A 19,161-nucleotide genomic window follows, 5' to 3' on the forward strand; every position below is an offset into this window, starting at 1 on the left:
CAATCATCATCTGCAGTGATTTTGGAGCCCAAAAAAACAAAGTCTGACACTGTTTCCACTGTTTTTCCATCTATTTTCCATGAAGTGATGGGACCAGATGCCATGATCTTTGTTTTCTGAATGTTGAGCTTCAAGCCAACCTTTTCACTCTCCTCTTTCACTTTCATCAAGAGGCTTTTGAGTTCCTCTTCACTTTCTCCCATAAGGGTAGTGTCATCTGCATATCTGAGGTTATTGATATTTCTCCCAGCAATCTTGATTCCAGCTTGTGCTTCTTCCAGCCCAGCGTTCCTCATGATGTACTCTGCATATAAGTTAAATAAGCAAGGTGACAATATACAGCCTTGACGTACACCTTTTCCTATTTGGAACCAGTCTGTTGTTCCATGTCCAGTTCTAACAGTTGCTTCCTGACCTGCATACAGGTTTCTCAAGAGGTAGGTCAGGTGGTCTGGGATTCCCATCTCTTTCAGAATGTTCCACAGTTTATTGTGATCGACACAGTCAAAGGCTTTGGCATAGTCAATAAAGCAGAAATAGATGTTTTTCTGAAACTCTCTTGCTTTCTCCATGATCCAGCGGATGTTGGCAATTTGATCTCTGGTGCCTCTGCCTTTTCTAAAACCTGCTTGAACATCTGGGAGTTCACGGTTTACATACTGCTGAAGCCTGGCTTGGAGAATTTTGAGCATGACTTTACTAGCGTGTGAGATGAGTGCAACTGTGCGGTAGTTTGAGCATTCTTTGGCATTGCCTTTCTTTGGGATTGGAATGAAGACTGACCTCTTCCAGTCCTGTGGCCACTGCTGAGTTTTCCAAATCTGCTGGCATATTGAGTGCAGCACTTTCACAGCATCATCTTTCAAGACTTGAAATAGCTCAACTGGAATTCCATCATCTCCACTAGCTTTGTTAGTAGTGATGCTTTCTAAGGCCCACTTGACTTCACATTCCAAGATGTCTGGCTCTAGGTCAGTGATCACATTATCGTGACTATCTTGGTCGTGAAGATCTTTTTTGTACAGTTCTTCTGTGTATTCCTGCCACCTCTTCTTAATATCTTCTGCTTCTGTTAGGTCCATACCATTTCTGTCCTTTATCGAGCCCATCTTTGCATGAAATGTTCCCTTGGAATCTCTAATTTTCTTGAAGAGCTCTCTTGTTTTTCCTATTCTGTTGTTTTCCTCTATTTCTTTGCATTGATCGCTGAGCAAGGCTTTCTTATCTCTCCTTGCTATTCTTTGGAACTCTGCATTCAGATGCTTATATCTTTCCTTTTCTCCTTTGCTTTTCGCTTCTCTTCTTTTCACAGCTATTTGTAAGGCCTCCTCAGACAGCCATTTCGCTCTTTTGCATTTCTTTTCCATGGGGATGGTCTTGGTCCCTGTCTCCTGTACAATGTCACGAACCTCCGTCCAGAGTTCATCAGGCACTCTATCAATCAGATCTAGTCCCTTAAATCTATTTCTCACTTCCACTGTGTAATCATAAGGGATTTGATTGAGGTCATATCTGAATGGTCTAGTGGTTTTCCCTACTTTCTTTTTTATTTTGGATTTCAGTTTGGGAGATTTCTATTGACATTTCTTCAAGCTCATGGATTCTTTTCTAGACTGTAGGAAGTTGGCTAATGAGCCCAAATCAAAGGCAGTCTTCATTTGTTACAATGTTTTCGATTTCTCACATTCCCTTTTGATACTTTCTTAGCATTTGCCCTCTACTTTATCCATTAGAGCCTTTAACGTCTTAGTTTTAAAATTCTGGTCTGAAAGATAATTTCAACACTTGTGTCATATCTGAGTCTGGTTCTGTGCTTATTTAAATCAATTTGGACTCTTTTTTTTTGCCTTTTGATGGGAAAGACTAGCAAATCTCTTCAAGAAAATGAGAGATACCAAGGGAAAATTTCATGCAGGGATGGGCACAATAAAGGAAAGAAATGGTATGGACCTAACAGAAGCAGAAGATACTAAGAAGAGGTGGCAAGAATACACAAAAAGTGCAAGTGAAGTCATTCAGTCGTGTCCGACTCTTTGCAACCCCATGGACTGTAGCCTACCAGGCTCCTCCATCCATGGAATTTTCCAGGCAAGAGTACTTGAGTGGGTTGCCATTTCCTTCTCCAGGGGATCTTCCAGACCCAGGGATCGAACCTGGTTCTCCCACATTGCAGGCAGATGCTTTGCCATCTGAACCACCAGGGAAGCCCAGAATACAAAGAACTATACAAAAAAGATTTTCATGACCCAGATAACCACGATAATCCCTCACCGTTAGCCAGACATCGTGGAGTGCAAAGTCAAGTGGGCCTTAGGAAGCATCACTGACAAAGCTAGTGGAGGTGATGGAATTCGGTTCAGACTGCTGACCCACATGCTCTCTAAGACATTTGGGGGCAGATCTGCTATCCTGCAGGAGTGACCTGGAACGACGTGACCCAGAGGGCTGCATGTGGCTGGGAGTGAGCTGAGGACAGGGAAGCAGAGGCAGAGGGGTTCTGGAGGCCCATGGGCAGCACTGACAGGAAGAACTGTTGGGTCCAAAGTTGAGAGAGGAGAGAAGCGCCAAGACCTGGTGTCCCTGGAGACCTCTGCAGGAGGCAGTAGAACCCAGCTGACCAGGAACTGGGAGGGACAGAAGCAGGCAGAGAAAGGGATGCAGTTTTAAGCTTTTGCTGGGCATGCACTGGAGAAAATCAAAGCTTCATGAGGCTTTGTGGGCAATGCATAGAAATAAGACCCTGGCTGGAGGTAGGAAGTTGTGGAGGGGGAAGCATTAGGCAGATTCTGATGACCAGGGCTGGGGCAGCCATGTCTCAGGATGATGTAGGAGAACAGCTCAGCTCAGCCAGAGATCTGATGGCACTAGAACTGGGTGACCCAGTACTTCAAGTGCTGATCCTAAGTTCCTCTGCTCTCCCTAGTCTAGGGGAGCACAGAAACTTTGGGGGAAAGGGAGGAGTCCATTTGCTTTTTCACTTGGAAGATTTTTGAATTTGTTGGTGGATATACAGAAAATGATACTGCAGGGAAGAAAGACTAGACATGCAGCAGAGGCTGGGCACAGGCCACACCTAGAGCGGTGGGATGGCCTATCAGACTCGGGCCAGGCTAAGCTGAGAATCCCAGAAACTAGGACACTTTATCTGCAGTGAGCATGGGTGCTCCTGAGGCCACCCAGACTGCACTCTTCTTCTCGGATCTCCCTTCCACTTATCTTTCTTAATACAGTGCCCACCCATAGGAATATGGGGAGAATGACCAAGATAATTCCGTTGAAGGGAATGTATGATATGTGTCAGTTGGCTGGGAAGAGGGCTTGAAACTCCACCGAGGCAGGCAGAAGGAAAGGCTGTGGCTACCCAAAGACTCCATGCCCCTCTCCCCACGTGGTCTGAGGGATGCTACTGTGCAAGCAGGCCAGCCCACACTCCACCTACTGGATCAAAGTGGTGGAGACACAAACTCCTCTTCTTTTTAGTGCATATCCTTGTATTAGGTTCACCTATCTTTTTAAATCAAAATGAAATTCACATAAACCATTCTAAAGTGAGCAATTCAGTGACATATAGGCATTCACAATCACCTCTTTCCATCTCTGAAATATTTTCATTACCCCAGAAGTGAACAATACTGCATATTCCTCTAATACACAACAACTAACTACCAACAACTAATCTACTGTCCTTATGAATTTGTCTGTTCTGTACGCTATCATATAAATGGGATCATACAATCTGTGACTTTAAGTGTCCAGCTTTTCTAACTTAGCACAACATTTTTGAGGTTCACCCATGAACATGTCATTCCTTTTTATGATTGAATAGCATTCCACTATAGACAGCATATTAAAAAGCAGAGACATTACTTTGCCAACAAAGGTCCGTCTAGTCAAGGCTATGGTTTTTCCAGTGGTCATGTATGGATGAGAGTTGGACTGTGAAGAAAGCTGATCGCCGAAGAATTGATGCTTTTGAACTGTGGTGTTGGAGAAGACTCTTGAGAGTCCCTTGGACTGCAAGGATATCCAACCAGTCCATTCTAAAGGAGATCAATCCTGGGTGTTCATTGGAAGGACTGATGCTAAAGCTGAAACTCCAATACTTTGGCCACCTCATGCGACGAGTTGACTCACTAGAAAAGACTCTGATGCTGGGAAGGATTGGGGGCGGGAGGAGAAGGGGACGACGGAGAATAAGATGGCTGGATGGCATCACCGACTCAATGGACATGAGTTTAAGTGAACTCCGGGAGTTGGTGATGGACAGGGAGGCCTGGCGTGCTGATTCGTGGGGTCGCAAAGAGTCGGACACGACTGAGCGACTGAACTAAACTGATATGGCTAGACCACATTTTGTTTATCCATTCATCTGTTATGGACATTCAGGCTGTTTCTGTCTTTGGGATGCTGCTGTGAATGTGAGACGGGTGTCTGGGTAGCCGAGTCCTGTACATATCTGGGGGATGGTATGGCTGGGCCATACGCTGTTTTCTTCTTTAAGCATGAGTTGGATGAGCTTTCTCTATGCAAGGCAGGCAGCTCTGCATATTGCATCATGTTTCTAAACCTGATAACCCTGATAGATGATCAGACCAGAGCTGCCCAACAAAACTTTCTGTAATGATGGAGACCTTCTCTATCTGTTCTGCCCAGTGTGGTAGCCATTAGCCATGTGTGGCTAGGATGACTGACAAACTGCACCTTTGTATTTAATTTTAATTAACTGAAAATTAATCAGGGCTTGTAGCTATATAAACTCAGCCTTAGAAGTGACAAAAGAAGGGCTTCCTCTTGGAGCACCTCCCACTTCACGCTTCCCTGTTAACAGTCCACTTGAGGAACTGAAAATCTGGAGCTCAGTGATGACACTTGGAAGACCCGAGCTCTCCCTGTTCCCGAGAAACCTTTCTTTCTTAAATAACACTGAAGGGGGTGAAGACATACAATGAGCTACATGAACATCAACACAAAAATAAAGTTTAAAGTAGAATTGAAAGCTGTCACCGGAAGCACAATGTATAGATCTCCAGAAGACTCTCTTGCATCATCCTTGAAGTTTGTTTCATTGAAATGGGTCCCATTAGGCAATGGGAATGCTACTATATACCTACACTGCAGAGGAGTTGTGTGTTGTTTCCATCCACACTGATGGTTCTTACCAATTTTTGGTGCAAACAGTTTTATATTGCTAGAATATTTTCTAAAGACTAGCAAATATGTGGTTAGCTCTAGATAGTGTCTAGGGAGCCCTGGTTTGAGTACATCTAATTTTGTCGGATAAATACTTATTATATAACATTCCTAAATTGTTTCAGTGGCCTGTATTTATAATAATAAAAAAAATTAATGGAGTCAGTAAGGATGACAGCAAGAATAACATTTACTGAACTCAGTGTGCTGGAGATTTTTAAACATGGGGATTACTATGTATTTACTCATTTAATCCCTTTAACCCCACGAAGTAAGTGCGATTAACATCTTCACTTCTCAGTAAACTTCGCAGAAGTATATCTGGGACACTCCACCCCTTATTTGTAACAGCATGTAGAATTCATGAACAATCATCTTTTGAAATATACACATATATATTACTTAATCTGGTCCTAACACTGTTCATTTCAAATTTACTGAATTCACAAAAGTAATTTTATCAAATTCAATGTATTATTTTGATTTTAGGTATCAGTTTAAGGGGATCCCTTATCAACGTTTAACCAACCCAAATATAGTAATTTAAACTCCTTTAAGTAATTATTCTGTATACAATAAAATTTTCTTTAAAAATGTGCACCTATTTTCAAAATGTAAACTGATACATTTCAAATGCTGAAAATGCATCTAGCAAGACATACCCTTCCCAAGACCTTAAAACTCGCAATACAATAGACAATTCTGATCTCATGTTCTCTAAAAATCTAACTCGTGGATTCATACCTTTCAAGATGGAAATCACGTTTATCTATCAGAACCTCAAATGGCAAATTTTCTTCTAAGATTAAATATTTTCAATACCAGTTCCATCTATGGATTTCTCCTGGGATAAGAAAACAGTCCGTACTTGGCGTCTGAATGTTACAGTAATGACTTTCCGGAGTCCAAAGTAGCTTGTCATCAGTAATAACAAATTCTTAAGGATGAGTGGGATTAAAACTCCATGACCTTGGGGGTGAGATTCAAGAGAAAATGTCAGACACTCCCTGCTGCAAATGAACACACAGCCCACTGAGCCCCTATGCGCACCCAAACCATGTCTCTGGTTCGATTTCCCGCAAGCCCAGCCTTGCTCAGATTCGCGCGGAAGACAGTCCTGGGCCAGTACGGCTCTTTTCTAGACACTGTGGGTGGCTCTGAAAAGAGCCTTTGGTGTCAGGGGGCCCCTGGGGAGCACAGCCGTTTCCGGCCCGCCTCCGCCGCCTCACTTGCCCTTGGCCTTGTGGTGGCTCTCCGTTTTCTTGGGCAGCAGCACGGCCTGGATGTTGGGCAGGACACCGCCCTGCGCGATGGTCACGCGACCCAGCAGCTTGTTGAGCTCTTCGTCGTTACGGATGGCTAACTGCAGATGGCGTGGGATAATACGCGTCTTCTTGTTGTCGCGCGCCGCGTTGCCCGCCAGCTCTAGGATCTCAGCCGTCAGGTACTCCAACACGGCTGCCAGATAGACAGGCGCGCCAGCACCCACACGCTCAGAATAGTTACCTTTGCGCAGCAGCCGATGCACTCGGCCCACAGGAAACTGCAAGCCCGCGCGCGAAGAGCGCGACTTCGCTTTCGCGCGCGCCTTACCGCCCTGTTTGCCTCGGCCGGACATCTCCCACTCACGCACAACGACAATACACAGCCAAAACACAGAACACCAACCAACAAACCCACTATAGTCAGAGAGTCCTTATATATGGTCTTGAGGTAGTGCAGCCGGCGCCTCCCGATTGGGTAGTGATGGTGACCAACCAGAAAAGAAAGTCACCATTTCCCCCTAATTTGCATCTGCCTTTTCCAGTGATGACGTTGCGCGTTGCCTTATCCTATCAGAAATTAGAAACTCTGGACCCCTCATTTGAATACAGGACGTATAAATTGAGTTGCTCTTCAAAACGGCTTTTTTTTTCCTATTTGGAAGGGTCCGCCGTCATGCCTGATCCGTCCAAATCAGCTCCCGCACCCAAGAAGGGCTCCAAGAAAGCTGTTACTAAAGCTCAGAAGAAGGATGGCAAAAAACGTAAGCGCAGCCGCAAAGAGAGTTATTCCATCTACGTGTATAAGGTGTTGAAGCAAGTGCACCCGGACACCGGTATCTCTTCCAAGGCTATGGGCATCATGAACTCGTTCGTGAACGACATCTTCGAGCGTATCGCTAGCGAGGCCTCCCGTTTGGCGCACTACAACAAGCGTTCCACCATCACGTCCCGGGAGGTGCAGACGGCTGTGCGCCTGCTGTTGCCCGGCGAGTTGGCCAAACACGCTGTCTCGGAAGGTACCAAAGCCGTCACCAAATATACCAGCTCTAAATGAGGTGTACCTCGGTGCCCCGAAACCCAAAGGCTCTTTTCAGAGCCACTCACAAGATCGAGAAAGGGTGTCGAACACGTGAAGGGTTTTTTGTGTAAAAGCATCCCTTGTCTACTTCGTAGCGACTCCTGCGTTCCTGGGAGGGCGCCCGGATTCCTCCCCCAACCCCCACCCCACCCCCTGCCCCATAGATGTGTGCGCGCGTGTGTATGCGAGCAGAATGCGAAAGCGTACCTGTATTTTGTCAGTGGTCGGGGGTGGGCTGGCGAGGAAAAACAACAGTGCGGGAAACAATGAAAAGGCTGCGTGTCCACCCCTGCTTCCGCTTAAAGCTACCGACGCTTCACTAAGCAAAATAGGAACGTGGAGTTCAAGTGTCTTTAGGGTCTGGAGAGTGCCGTTTCCGAGGCTTGCGGGCATGGTACAATTTTGTGTGCGCGTGATGTTCGCCTGTGGGTGGGTGGCGCGGGTCATCACCACCCCCATCCCCCGCTTCTCCAGAGGGACCGTATGCCATTCGAATACCTCCGTGTTCATTAATGAGTGAGCCCGAAGATGCACTGATAGACGCGCTGGGTGAGACCCCCGGGGGTGTTGTACAGCTTTGGCGCTGGCGCCTGGCGATGCATCTCCGCCCAGACCAGATATCTTTAACCTATGGCAATGAACATTTACTGGAGGATGTCTACATGTCTGGATTCTTCAAAGGCGGGATGTTTGAAACCGAAAGGAAAATGGAAGCGTGGTGGAACACAGCGCTCTGTGCTCGGGAACTGGATGTAATAAGCCCACCCCGGCTGCAGGTAGCTAGGGGTGGGGGTCGGGAGAGGAGGGCAATTTAAGAGAAAATTAACCTTTTTCTCAGCAAATGTAAACTTCCACTTCAGCTCCCTTATTCTCAGTGACGCACTAGTGACGCAGAATTTTCCCTTTGAGTTAATGGCATTCATTTGGAAAGTGTCATCTTAGTTCAGAGAAAGTGCTTTAGCGTGAAGAGTTCACTCTGAGGAAGACATCGCCTACATTTTTTGCCTGTTTTTTCTTATTTGTAAGAAGGGGATTTCCAATAATCACTTTCTTGAGCTGTTTTGAGAATTAGATGTGTTGAAAGGTCGTGTCATCATCTCGGGCAAAGAACTGACGTTCAATTAAAGGCTAACAATCGGGCTTTTGCAAATCATCTCCTAAGGAAGAAGGTTGCATGCTTGATTCGGTTGATAGGGCTGGGGAGAAAACGTGCCCACCGCCACCGTGTCCTCAACCACAGCGGCTGGAAAACGCCCACCTCATTCCTTTTTCTGCATGGGTCTACTGTAAAAGATTTCTAAAATCCCACACATTTTAAAGCTGGCGTCCAAAATACTTTATGGTTAGTTAATAGTTGCAAGAATGCAAATCACAATATAGGACGTTTTACAAAACAAAATGGTCTCACATCAGCTTTTTAAAGGTTTCTATTGAAATAGCTATTCAGTACCACAATCACTTTATAGAATACACTATTAAATTATTTGTTAACACAGTTTAGGTAATTCTTTTTTCACCTTGAACTCATATTTTCATTCAACTTCAGATTCAGCATTTCATCCTAATGTAAGATATGTGTATTTAGCATTGTTTTATCTACCTCCTTTATACACAAAAATGGAAATTGAAATTTAAAAACTTTTTGGTGAGCAGAAATAAGTTTAAAAATCATCTGGACAACACACAATTGTTTAAATATAAAGAAGTTTTGATAGGTATATATAAAACCGGTAATAAAACTTTAGTGAAAACTGCCTCATTTAAAGATATGGACAGTGGTCTCTGCCTCCCACACCCTCCTTTCCTTTGTGCCTGAGTTAGTTTGTGCACTCATGGGTGTATATAGTATTGTTATAGTTAGTGATAGCAGTGTGCAGGCATTATTTCTTTCCTCTTGTTTTCTTTTATAGACACGAGTGTTTGAATGTATCTGTTTGTTCTATCTGTATATGTTTGAACATGTCTATACATTTGAACATACCTATACGAACATATCTAGTGTTCGAAGGTATTTTTTATAGTCTGAAACAGTGTTTATAAAAATAAATACTTCGAAATGGAAATTTTGTCCTAGCAGTTTTACTTACTTCTTTGCCTTCCTAATTGTAATACAAAATTGAGACCGTGATCTGTCATCAAAAGACAACACCTTTCATTTTCTCGGTAGATATCTGGTTCATATTAAAAACTACTGGCTTCCAGTTAAGCTCCAGTCGGGACGGCAGAGGAGGCAGCCGTGGGGGACTGCACAGGCAGCCCTGTCTACAGCAAGCACTGGCTTTTCAGCATCCTCAATGGGCTCATCCAGATGGATAGCCCTGAAAATGCCAAATCTAGCTCTGATGATGAGGAGCAGCAGATGGAGCTTGATGAAGAAATGGAGAATGAAATTTGCAGAGTATGGGATATGTCAATGGATGAGCATGTGGCTTTGTTTCTCCAAGAATTTAATGCTTATGACATATTTATGGGAGTACTGGCCAAATCAAAATGTCCTTGATTAAGAGAAATATGTGTGGGAATTTTAGGTAATATGGCCTGTTTCCAGGAGATATGTGTGTCTATCAGCAGTGATAAAAATCTTGGCCAGGTATTCAGACCCGCCTACTCTGTTGGAAATAAGCAGGTTGTTACTTGCCCTTCCCAGACAGAAGTGGCCAGTGTCTGGGTTGAAAGAACCTGAGAAAATCCAGCTATTTATGATAGCATTTGTTTCATTATGTCAAGTTCAACAAATGTTGACTTGCTGGTAAAGGCTGGGGAGGTTGTAGACAAGCTGCTTGATTTGGATGAGAAGCTAAAGTTGGAATGGATTAGAAGTGGGGCTGTTCAGGCTCTGGACCAACCCCAGGAAGATTCTGAACAGCAGCTAGTGTTTCAAATTGTGCCCTGTGTACTTGAAACTGCCAAACAAGTGCACTCTGAAAATCCAGAAGGGCTTGACGTTTACATGCATGTCTTACAGCTGCTCACCACAGTAGATGATGGATTTTAAGCAATTGTACAGTGTCCTGACGCTGGGAAAGACACTTGGAATATACTTTTTGACCTGGTGTGCCATGAATTCTGCCAGTCTGATGATCCACCCATCATACTGCAAGAAGAGAAAACAATGCTAACCTCTGTTTCTTCAGTGTTGTCCGCCATCCATGCTTCACAGACTGAACAGGAGTATCTAAAGAGGAAGATCCACTTTTCCTGACAGCCCGATTGTGTCTTACAAAATATGGAACATTGTCAGAAGAATCCAGAGAACTCAACGGAGTCTAACACAGAAGAAGCTAAAAGTCTGATTTAACCCAAGATGGTAATCTTGAAGGATATTTCATGTGAATTTCTTTCTAATATTTTCCAAGTATTAACAAAGGAGAAAGGTAACTCAGAGATTAAAGGACGGCAAGTTAAGCAAACAAAAGTGTTCCTGTGCATTTGAGACTCTTCTTCCTTCCTGTAGCCCTCTGGTGGAAGACTTTCTTAAAATCCTCTGTGAAGTTGATAAGACCCTTGCTGGTAACCTGGAGGAAAAGTTCCCAAGTTTGAAGTTTCAGACTTAAAAAATATTAGAATCCCTCTGCCCAAGAAATGGATTCGCTGACTGTTGAAACAGACAAATAGGAAATACTCGACCATAATTGTTTGGTATTATAGTCATGCTCTTCTCAAGTCTTACCTCATTTTTGTTTGGCTTTGGAATAGTCTCACCACCATCAAACATCATCTCCCTCCCCTCCTTTTTTTTTTTGTATTGGTTTTACAGTATTTGTCTTCTTCAGGTAAAGAAAACAAAATTATCATCGAGGTCCTTTTAAGAATATTTGAGGGTTTGCTGAGGATTTTCTTCATAACTCTTAACTGGATTTTTACTCGGAATTTTATATTCATATCTACTACAAGTGCATTCAGCTGCACTAGTAGAAAACCCTACTATAGTAGCTTAATCTGTTAGCTTGTATGTATTTTACGCAATCAGAAGTCCAGAGGTGGGCAGTCCAGCCCTGGGAAGGTGGTTCAGGGACACTGACTCCTTTCACACGTCTGTGTGGTCTGCCGGGTAGACCTTTGTGTTCATTTTTATTGTCATTTGGTTAAAGGGACTATAATATCTCTGGTCCTTCCACATTCAGGGAAGAAAAAAGAGAAAGAGGCTAAAGGGCTTTCTCTTAGCAAATCTTTACTTTTTATTTGGAAAGGACAGCCCTCCCTGGCCAGAACCGTGTCTTATGTCCGTCCCTAACTGCAGGTATTTGAAATCAAGTACTTTTTTTCTTTCTGGCCTCTACAGGAGAGAAAGGCAAGAGAGAAAGGAGATCCGAGTGGTTTTTGAGTATACCCACTTCATGGTTTTTGCCACAATATGCAAACCTTTCTATCCATTTTAATTGTATTGATGCCATGCTAGGTTGTTAGTAGCAATCAAAAGTAATTACCAGTTTAGTTTTGTTACAGTTCAGGTTTTTCCCAGTGTTTTACGTATGAAAATGGAAATGCTAACACTCTGATGAAAGAACATTAGCAAAATTCTCTGGTTTAATTTCAGAAAGTGATTTGCTTGAGTGAATTCAGATTTTTAAAATTAACAGTGAGGAAGCTTCATAGCATCTGGTTGCTCACAAACTGGTATACGCGATTTTCCTCTCACACTCCATCTGCCTTATAGTGCTTCCTAATGAAATTACTCAGAGGATCAACCAGGTACACTTACAGGAAGTACCCAGTTTGTATAATTTCAGTTGCTGAAAGTGGACTTTTAGTAGATTTTCAGAAAACATCAGTTATGAGTGAAATAGCCAGCTTTTTAAGCCTCTCTTCTGGTATAGCCTCGTCTCAGTATATTGCAGAATCTTTTATGCTTTAAAGCTTTGGTCTTGCCTCACACATTGTATTCTTTCCTTGAGTGACTTTTGCCCTGTGCTATTCGTAAGAAATATATAATTTCCAGTTTTGGGGTAGTTTTAATGCTGAAAGTACCCTGCCAAAAAAATTGAACTACAAAATTAAAATCCAATCGGTTAAACTCTTAAAACCTACAAAATTCAGTTCTTCAAATACATCTGAATCCGTTCTAATGAGGTAGATGAAACTGGAGCCTATCACACAGAGTGAAGTAAGCCAGAAAGAAAAATACCAATACAGTATACTAACGCATATATATGGAATTTAGATGGTAACGATAACCCTATATGCGAGACAGCAAAAGAGACACAGATGTATAGAACAGTCTTTTGGACTCTGTGGGAGAGGGCAAGGGTGGGATGATTTGGGAGAATCGCATTGAAACATGTATATTATCATATGTGAAACAGATCGCCAGTCCAGGTTCGATGCATGAGACAGGGTGCTCAGGGCTGGTGCACTGGGGTGACCCTGAGGGATGGGATGGGAAGGGAGGTGGGAGGGGGGTTCAGGATGGGGAACACGTGTACACCCGTGACTGATTCATGTGAATGTATGGCAAACCAATACAATATTGTAAAGTAATTAGCCTCCAATTAAATACATTTTTAAAAAATTCAGTTCTTCACTTTTAAATAGGGGCCTGCTTCTAGGTCCAAGCCCTCAGCCTCCTACCAAGTTAGATTGGGAGTCACTATCTTAATGAAAACTTACAATCATATGAAACTAGTTTCACAGATCCACATGATTCTTTAATAAGCTTAAACCATAGGTAGGTCTAACAAATGAAAATTGTCTAAAGCAGAAACTGTGATAGAAAGTGCTAGCAGTGGCAACAGCACTGTTTAGTATCAAAAGTAAAATTAAGAAGTAAAAATCATTTTACAATAATTTACAAATATAGTTCTAGAAAAAATACAGCTTTCTATGAATAATGCAAAACACCAATTAATTTCTTAGTACTTTTTATACTAGCACAGAGAATTAGCTTGAAGTTTAAAAGGCTGCCCCTATTTGCTGAATAGTCCAGTGGAGGCTGCACACACAGCCCCAGGTGCAGAATGGACCTGATTTGGCCCTCTCCTAGGAGGAAAATCTGTTAAGTAAGAGGCAAGGCAAATGGAATCTCTGCTATAGAGATTCTATGATTAAGAAAATTGAGAAAAAAATGAATACAGAAACTATGTCTATCATATTGTTATGACAGAGAAATATATGGTCTCTTACACTAAGTGGAAAGTTAAACTAGAGCAGGTAACCAAATACTTGAGAATGCATAGAGGTAAGGAAAACTGGGACTCAGCACAATGGAGTCATTCTCCAGAGAATAACGACAATTTCAAATTCTCTGAAATAACAACGGTAAATGCTTAAAATTAAGGATCTGAAAGGAACTGGAGGAATTTTGCAGATACACAATCTGAAATGCATCTAGGTGACTCCCTTTTTCATCTCAGAAATTTGAAGTCAAATTTGTTAATTATTATGGAGTAAATATTTTGGGGAAGGAAAAACTCTCTTTAATAAGAAATTACAAATGCAAAATAGAATTTACTGTGCAAGAGGTTAAATATTGATTAAAGGGTAGCAGTCACTGGAAATGATGTGTGTGAAGTCCCTGAGGGAGGGCTCAGATGGCCACTGTCCACCTGAGGGAACACAGCTGTGAATCCAAACCTCACAAAGCATTTTGGCTCTTGTAGATTGGGATGTTCTGTGAAGGTGTTTTTCATGGTTTGGGAATCACCAGCACTATGATATATTTTTTAGATAGAGAACAGCGTGGGCCCGTAAAGCTTTACATGCCTTAATTGTTATTAAATGTGTCATACAGGCAACATTTATTTCGTATACAATTTTCTGAAGTTTTCTAAAAAGTACTACATTTGTTTTATTGAAAAGCCTCTTCAAAGGAGCATAAAGAAGTTACAACAGACATCACAGAATTATAAACAGTCATGAGATTACTATGAGTAATTACACACCAAAAAAATTTAAAACCTAGAAGAAATGGACAAATTTCTAGAAATGTACAATCTTCCAAGACTGAGCCAGGTAGAAATAGAAAATATAAATTAACACCAGGATTGAAACTGGGTAATAATAATAATCCTCAACCAAACAGGTTCACAGGGGAATTCTACCAAACATTTAGAGAAAAGTTAACAACCTATCCATCTCAAATGATTCCAAAAATTTGCAGAGTGAGAGATGCTTCTGAACTCATTCTGAGACCAGCATCACCCTGCCACTAAAATAAGACAAAGATATCACAACAACAGAAAATTACAGGCCAATATCACGGATGGCTTGGAATAAAAACTAGTTTAACATCGTCAAAATAATAGGGAATGAGGCTGTAACTAGGGGGCCATGTGAATTGGTGGAGGCGGGGGGACCTTGAAAGCACATCACAGCTGTCCCTAATCTTATTAACTATGAAAGGAATATGGTGGCTCAGTGGTAAAGAATAGCCTGCCAATGCGGGGTTCTTCTCCCAAAGGATATGTCTCCTCAGGCAAGGGCGACAAAAGAAAAAATAAATGAGACTATCTGAAACTAAAAAACTTTTGAATAGTGAATGAAACTATCAACAACAAAATGTAAAGACTGCTTACTGAATGGGAGAAGATGTTTGTAAATGATATGTCTGCAAGGAATTAATATCCAAAGTATACAAAACTCATATGACTCAACATAAAACCCCCAAACAATATAGAACAACCCAATTGTTGTAAAAAATGGGCAGAGGATCTGAACAGATGTTTTTCCAAAGAAAACATACAGATGGCCAATAGGCACCTGAAAAGATGAGTCACAGATATGAAAGGTACAGCCTGGGAAGTATAGTCAGTCAACAATTATATGGGCTACCCTGGTGGCTCAAACGGTAAAGAACCTGCCTGCCATGTGGGAGACCTGGGTTCGATCCCTGGGTTGAGAAGATCCCTTGGAGGAAGGCATGGGACCCACTCCAGGGTACTTGCCTGGAGAATCCTCATGGACCAAGGAACCCGGCGGGCTACAGTCCATGGGGTTGCAAAGAGTCGGACATGACTGAGCCACTAACCACACACAATAATTATATAATATTTTTGTATGCTGACAGATGACAACTAGATTATCATGGTGATAATTTTCAAATCTTTAGAAATATGGAATCACTATGTTGTGTATCAGGAATTAACATAGTGTTGTAGGTATTTTACACTTCAAAAACAAGCAAAACTCATAGAAAAAGAGATCAGATTTGTGGTTACCTGAGGCAGGGGTGGGGAGGGAATGGGGAATTGGATGAAGGCAGTCAAAAGGTACAACTTTCAGTTCCTTTTAACTTATACAATGCTGTATGTTAATTATACCTCAATAACACCGGGGAGGAAAAAAAACCCCAACTGAAACCGTTTATGAAGCGTATGTCAAAAAGGCATACATGTTTTTCGGATAAAAAACCAACCTAGTTCGAGGGATTTTAGCTGAGTCTTGAGGGTCTAGACCAGTACCTGTTCTTCCGCACTTCTGATATTTTAAACAGGAACAGCGTTAGTACTTATAAGGAGCTGCTCAAACTCAATGCTGCTTAAATGCTTGAGGAAAGAAGCTCATGCGCTTTGCCGTGGCAAAGGTTGGAAGGACGCCCCCCAAAGTCACAGCCTGGTCTGTGCTTCAACACTCAGAGCCTCACCAAGTGTCATGTCCAGCACACCCTGGCGTGACACACGAGGGAGTATGGTTAGAGAGGGAGGTTGACACTAAACCTTGTTGGAAGTGACCCCCTCACCTGCAAGGCACTTGCCACTTGCAGACAGAAGGACCTGGATGGGGTTCAAGAACTCAAGCGTCAGGGCTGCGCCCTCTCAGGCTTCTGACTGGGGCTGAAGCTAACACAGCAGGTCTTTTTGGTGAATATGCCATTTTTAAAAAGCTTAGCTTTATTTCAGGAGCGCACGCCATCTCCTCCATAATCCTGACTGAACAGCATTTCATAACCACACCAGGAGGCAGGCTCTTTTTTTGAGCACTGAAGTGGCTGTGAAACGAGCCTTTGAATTTCAGAGTAGTGCGGCCCACCTGTTTGGAGCTCGCGTCGTTGGCAGTCTCGGTATTTTCGGACACGGCACACTGCACATGGGGCAGCAGTGCAGATGTGCATTTTGTTGATAAGAACACTTGTAATGAGCTGAGGCCTCGCTGAAGCGTGAGCTCAAAGGTGCCCTTGACCAACGAGTTCAAGATATCCATGGCCTTGGGAGAGATACCTGTGCTGGGGAGCTTCACCACCTTATACACATAGATACATTAGCTCTGCTTGTGGCTGCGCTTATTCTTTCGCTTATCTTAAGCCCATCACTTCATGGGAAATAGATGGAAAAACAGTGGAAACAGTGTCGGACTTTATTTTTTGGGGCTCCAAAATCACTGCAGATGCTGATTACAGCCATGAAATTAAAAGACGCTTACTGCTTGGAAGGAAAGTTATGACCAACCTAGATGGTATATTAAAAAGCAGAGACATTACTTTGCCAACCAAGGTCCGTCTAGTCAAGGCTGTGGTTTTTCCCGTGGTCATGTATGGATGTGAGAGTTGGACTGTGAGGAAAGCTGATCGCCGAATAATCGATGCTTTTGAACTGTGGTGCTGGAGAAGACTCTTGAGAGTCCCGTGGACTGCAAGGAGATCCAACAAGTCCATTCTAAAGGAGATCAATCCTAGGTGTTCATTGGAAGGACTGATGCTAAAGCTGAAACTGCAATACTTTGGCCACCTCATGCTACGAGTTGACTCACTGGAAAAGACTCTAATGCTGGGAAAGGTTGGGGGCGGGAGGAGAAGGGGACGACAGAGAATGAGATGGCTGGATGGCATCACCGACTCGATGGACATGAGTTTGAGTGAACTCCGGGAGTTGGTGATGGACAGGGAGGCCTGGCGTGCTGTGATTCATGGGGTCGCAGAGAGTCGGACACGACTGAGCGAGTGAACTGAACTGAACTGAAGCCTCCCAGACAGCGGTCTCGGAGCGGTTCTTGGGCCGCGCCTCCGAAATTGAAGGCAGGCGGAGCCAGCTCTGCAGCGGGCGGCGGGGATGACTATTTATTATCTCCATATTCAAATGAGGGCTCCAACTCCCTAGAATTGGATTGGACGGTCGGTCCCGCTCTGCCTGGTTACAAAGAATTTATGTAAATAGTAGATGCCAGCTCTTATTTCCTATTGGACAATAAGTCAACCAATCCGAGGCCACGAGTGGAGTCAGGTTCGGTTCAGATCAGTTCAGTTCAGTCGCTCAGTGTCCGCCTCTTTCCGACCCGATGGGCAGCAGCTAGCCAGGCCTCTCGAGTCAGGTTGCGGATTTCTATTCAAACCCTTTGTTGTAACTGGAGCTGGGTGTTTGTTTAGTTACCATGTCTGTACCGGACAAAAAAATGATGAAGGTAATAAAAACCCGCTTTAATCCCGCGTCTCCGATTTTCCTGGATAGGAGACAAACACAAGGGGACATTTCTTGAGACGGTGAGCTTGTGCTTATTTAGCAGAGGGGAATGGCAGCTTCCAACCACCATTCCAATCATTTGTTTCCTATCATTTTTTCACCCCGAAGGCCGAAGAGATAATTCCTTTCAGAATTCAAGAGTAAATGCGAACGGTTCTTTCAGAAGTACAGAAAACAAACTAAGGTACTTACATAGGATGCAACAAGGCAGATATTTAACTGGAGGGAGGAAATGAATGGGTTTCAAAGGAAACATTAGTCCTTTATATTGTTGTTATTATTAATACTGACTGAACAACCCCCTTTGAAGTGACAGCTATATGCTAAGTGTATATGTATGAAGGGTTACTTATGGAACCATTAAAGGATAAATTGAGATATATTAAAATTTTAAAGAGTTTATTTGAGCAGAAATGATTCAAATTGGGTAGCATCCAATCTAGCTGTTAGAAAGGGGCTGTACAAAATGAAAGACTTCTACAGCCAGAAGGAAGCAGGAACAAGGTAGATATACTAGGCAAAAAGGCAGCTTGGTTACTCTAAGGTTACTTCTCTTCAGGAGATGGCAGAGCTCTAATTAGGCGGATTACCTAACTAGTGTTGATCAGGCAATTCCTGATTGGCTGGTTTAAGATTCTATTTTTAGGAAAGCAGAAACTGTAATTAAGTCAAGTCTTGGTTTGGTAATATGGGGCTTAGCATAAGATACTCCATTTGGGGCCTATCTTATTTTTAATTGAAGTCATCAGTCCCTAAGTTGACTCCCTATTAAATTAATTCCTATATACAGAAAATTAAACTCCCCTATTATATTGACTCCCAAGATAGAAACAGAAGGGCTTATGAATTCACATTTCTCAGTTGTGTCACATAATGCCTGGGGAACCCCGTTAGAAACGCACATGCTTGGGCCCCACCTGAAATGTATTGAGCCTGAATCTGCATTTTAAGCAGATTCCTAAGCACATCACAGTTTTCCAGCGCTGGTGTGGAGGTCATTTACCTGGTAACTTTAGCCATCCAGTGCATTATCCAAACAGAGGAGGACATTTAACAGCACCCACAAAAGACAGAGTGGCTCACTGAGTTCAGAGCAGTTAGCAAAGTGCTTTCAAGATACGAGTTTGAAGAAACCCAAATGGGATATTATTTGTCTTAGAAAGTTTGGGTATGAGGAAAGTGGAGGAGAGATGCCAGGGGGCCACTCTTCAGATAGCCTGCGCTTAGCTCCCTATCTGGG

General features: G+C 42.9%; 3 protein-coding genes and 1 pseudogene across 3 annotated transcripts in view; 2 read left to right on the forward strand and 2 right to left on the reverse strand.

The window, feature by feature from the left end:
- Positions 1 to 19,161, reverse strand: part of TRIM17 (tripartite motif containing 17) — a 79,116-nt gene that overhangs the window by 45,408 nt on the left and 14,547 nt on the right. The gene's annotated exons all lie outside the window — the stretch shown is intronic.
- Positions 1,268 to 7,123, reverse strand: H2AC25 (H2A clustered histone 25). The gene has a single exon (XM_055429003.2). It carries the CDS (start codon positions 6,806 to 6,808, stop codon positions 6,416 to 6,418), a length of 393 nt encoding a protein of 130 aa, XP_055284978.1. The 5' UTR covers positions 6,809 to 7,123; the 3' UTR covers positions 1,268 to 6,415.
- On the forward strand, positions 7,129 to 9,596 carry H2BC26 (H2B clustered histone 26). The gene has a single exon (XM_055429004.2). The coding sequence runs from the start codon at positions 7,129 to 7,131 to the stop codon at positions 7,507 to 7,509; it is 381 nt and encodes a 126-aa protein (XP_055284979.1). The 3' UTR covers positions 7,510 to 9,596.
- On the forward strand, positions 8,046 to 11,251 carry LOC129558054 (protein SAAL1 pseudogene; annotated as a pseudogene).

This window comes from Moschus berezovskii, chromosome 8 (assembly GCF_049115385.1).
Source record: "Moschus berezovskii isolate FMDL1 chromosome 8, NW_MosBer_1.0, whole genome shotgun sequence".
In the NCBI taxonomy this organism is placed as follows: Eukaryota; Metazoa; Chordata; class Mammalia; order Artiodactyla; family Moschidae; genus Moschus; species Moschus berezovskii.

What these genes read in the sequence shown, in the direction of transcription:
- H2AC25 (XM_055429003.2), bottom strand. Translation starts at nt 6,808, where the DNA reads ATGTCCGGCCGAGGCAAACAGGGCGGTAAGGCGCGCGCGAAAGCGAAG.
- H2BC26 (XM_055429004.2), top strand. Translation starts at nt 7,129, where the DNA reads ATGCCTGATCCGTCCAAATCAGCTCCCGCACCCAAGAAGGGCTCCAAG.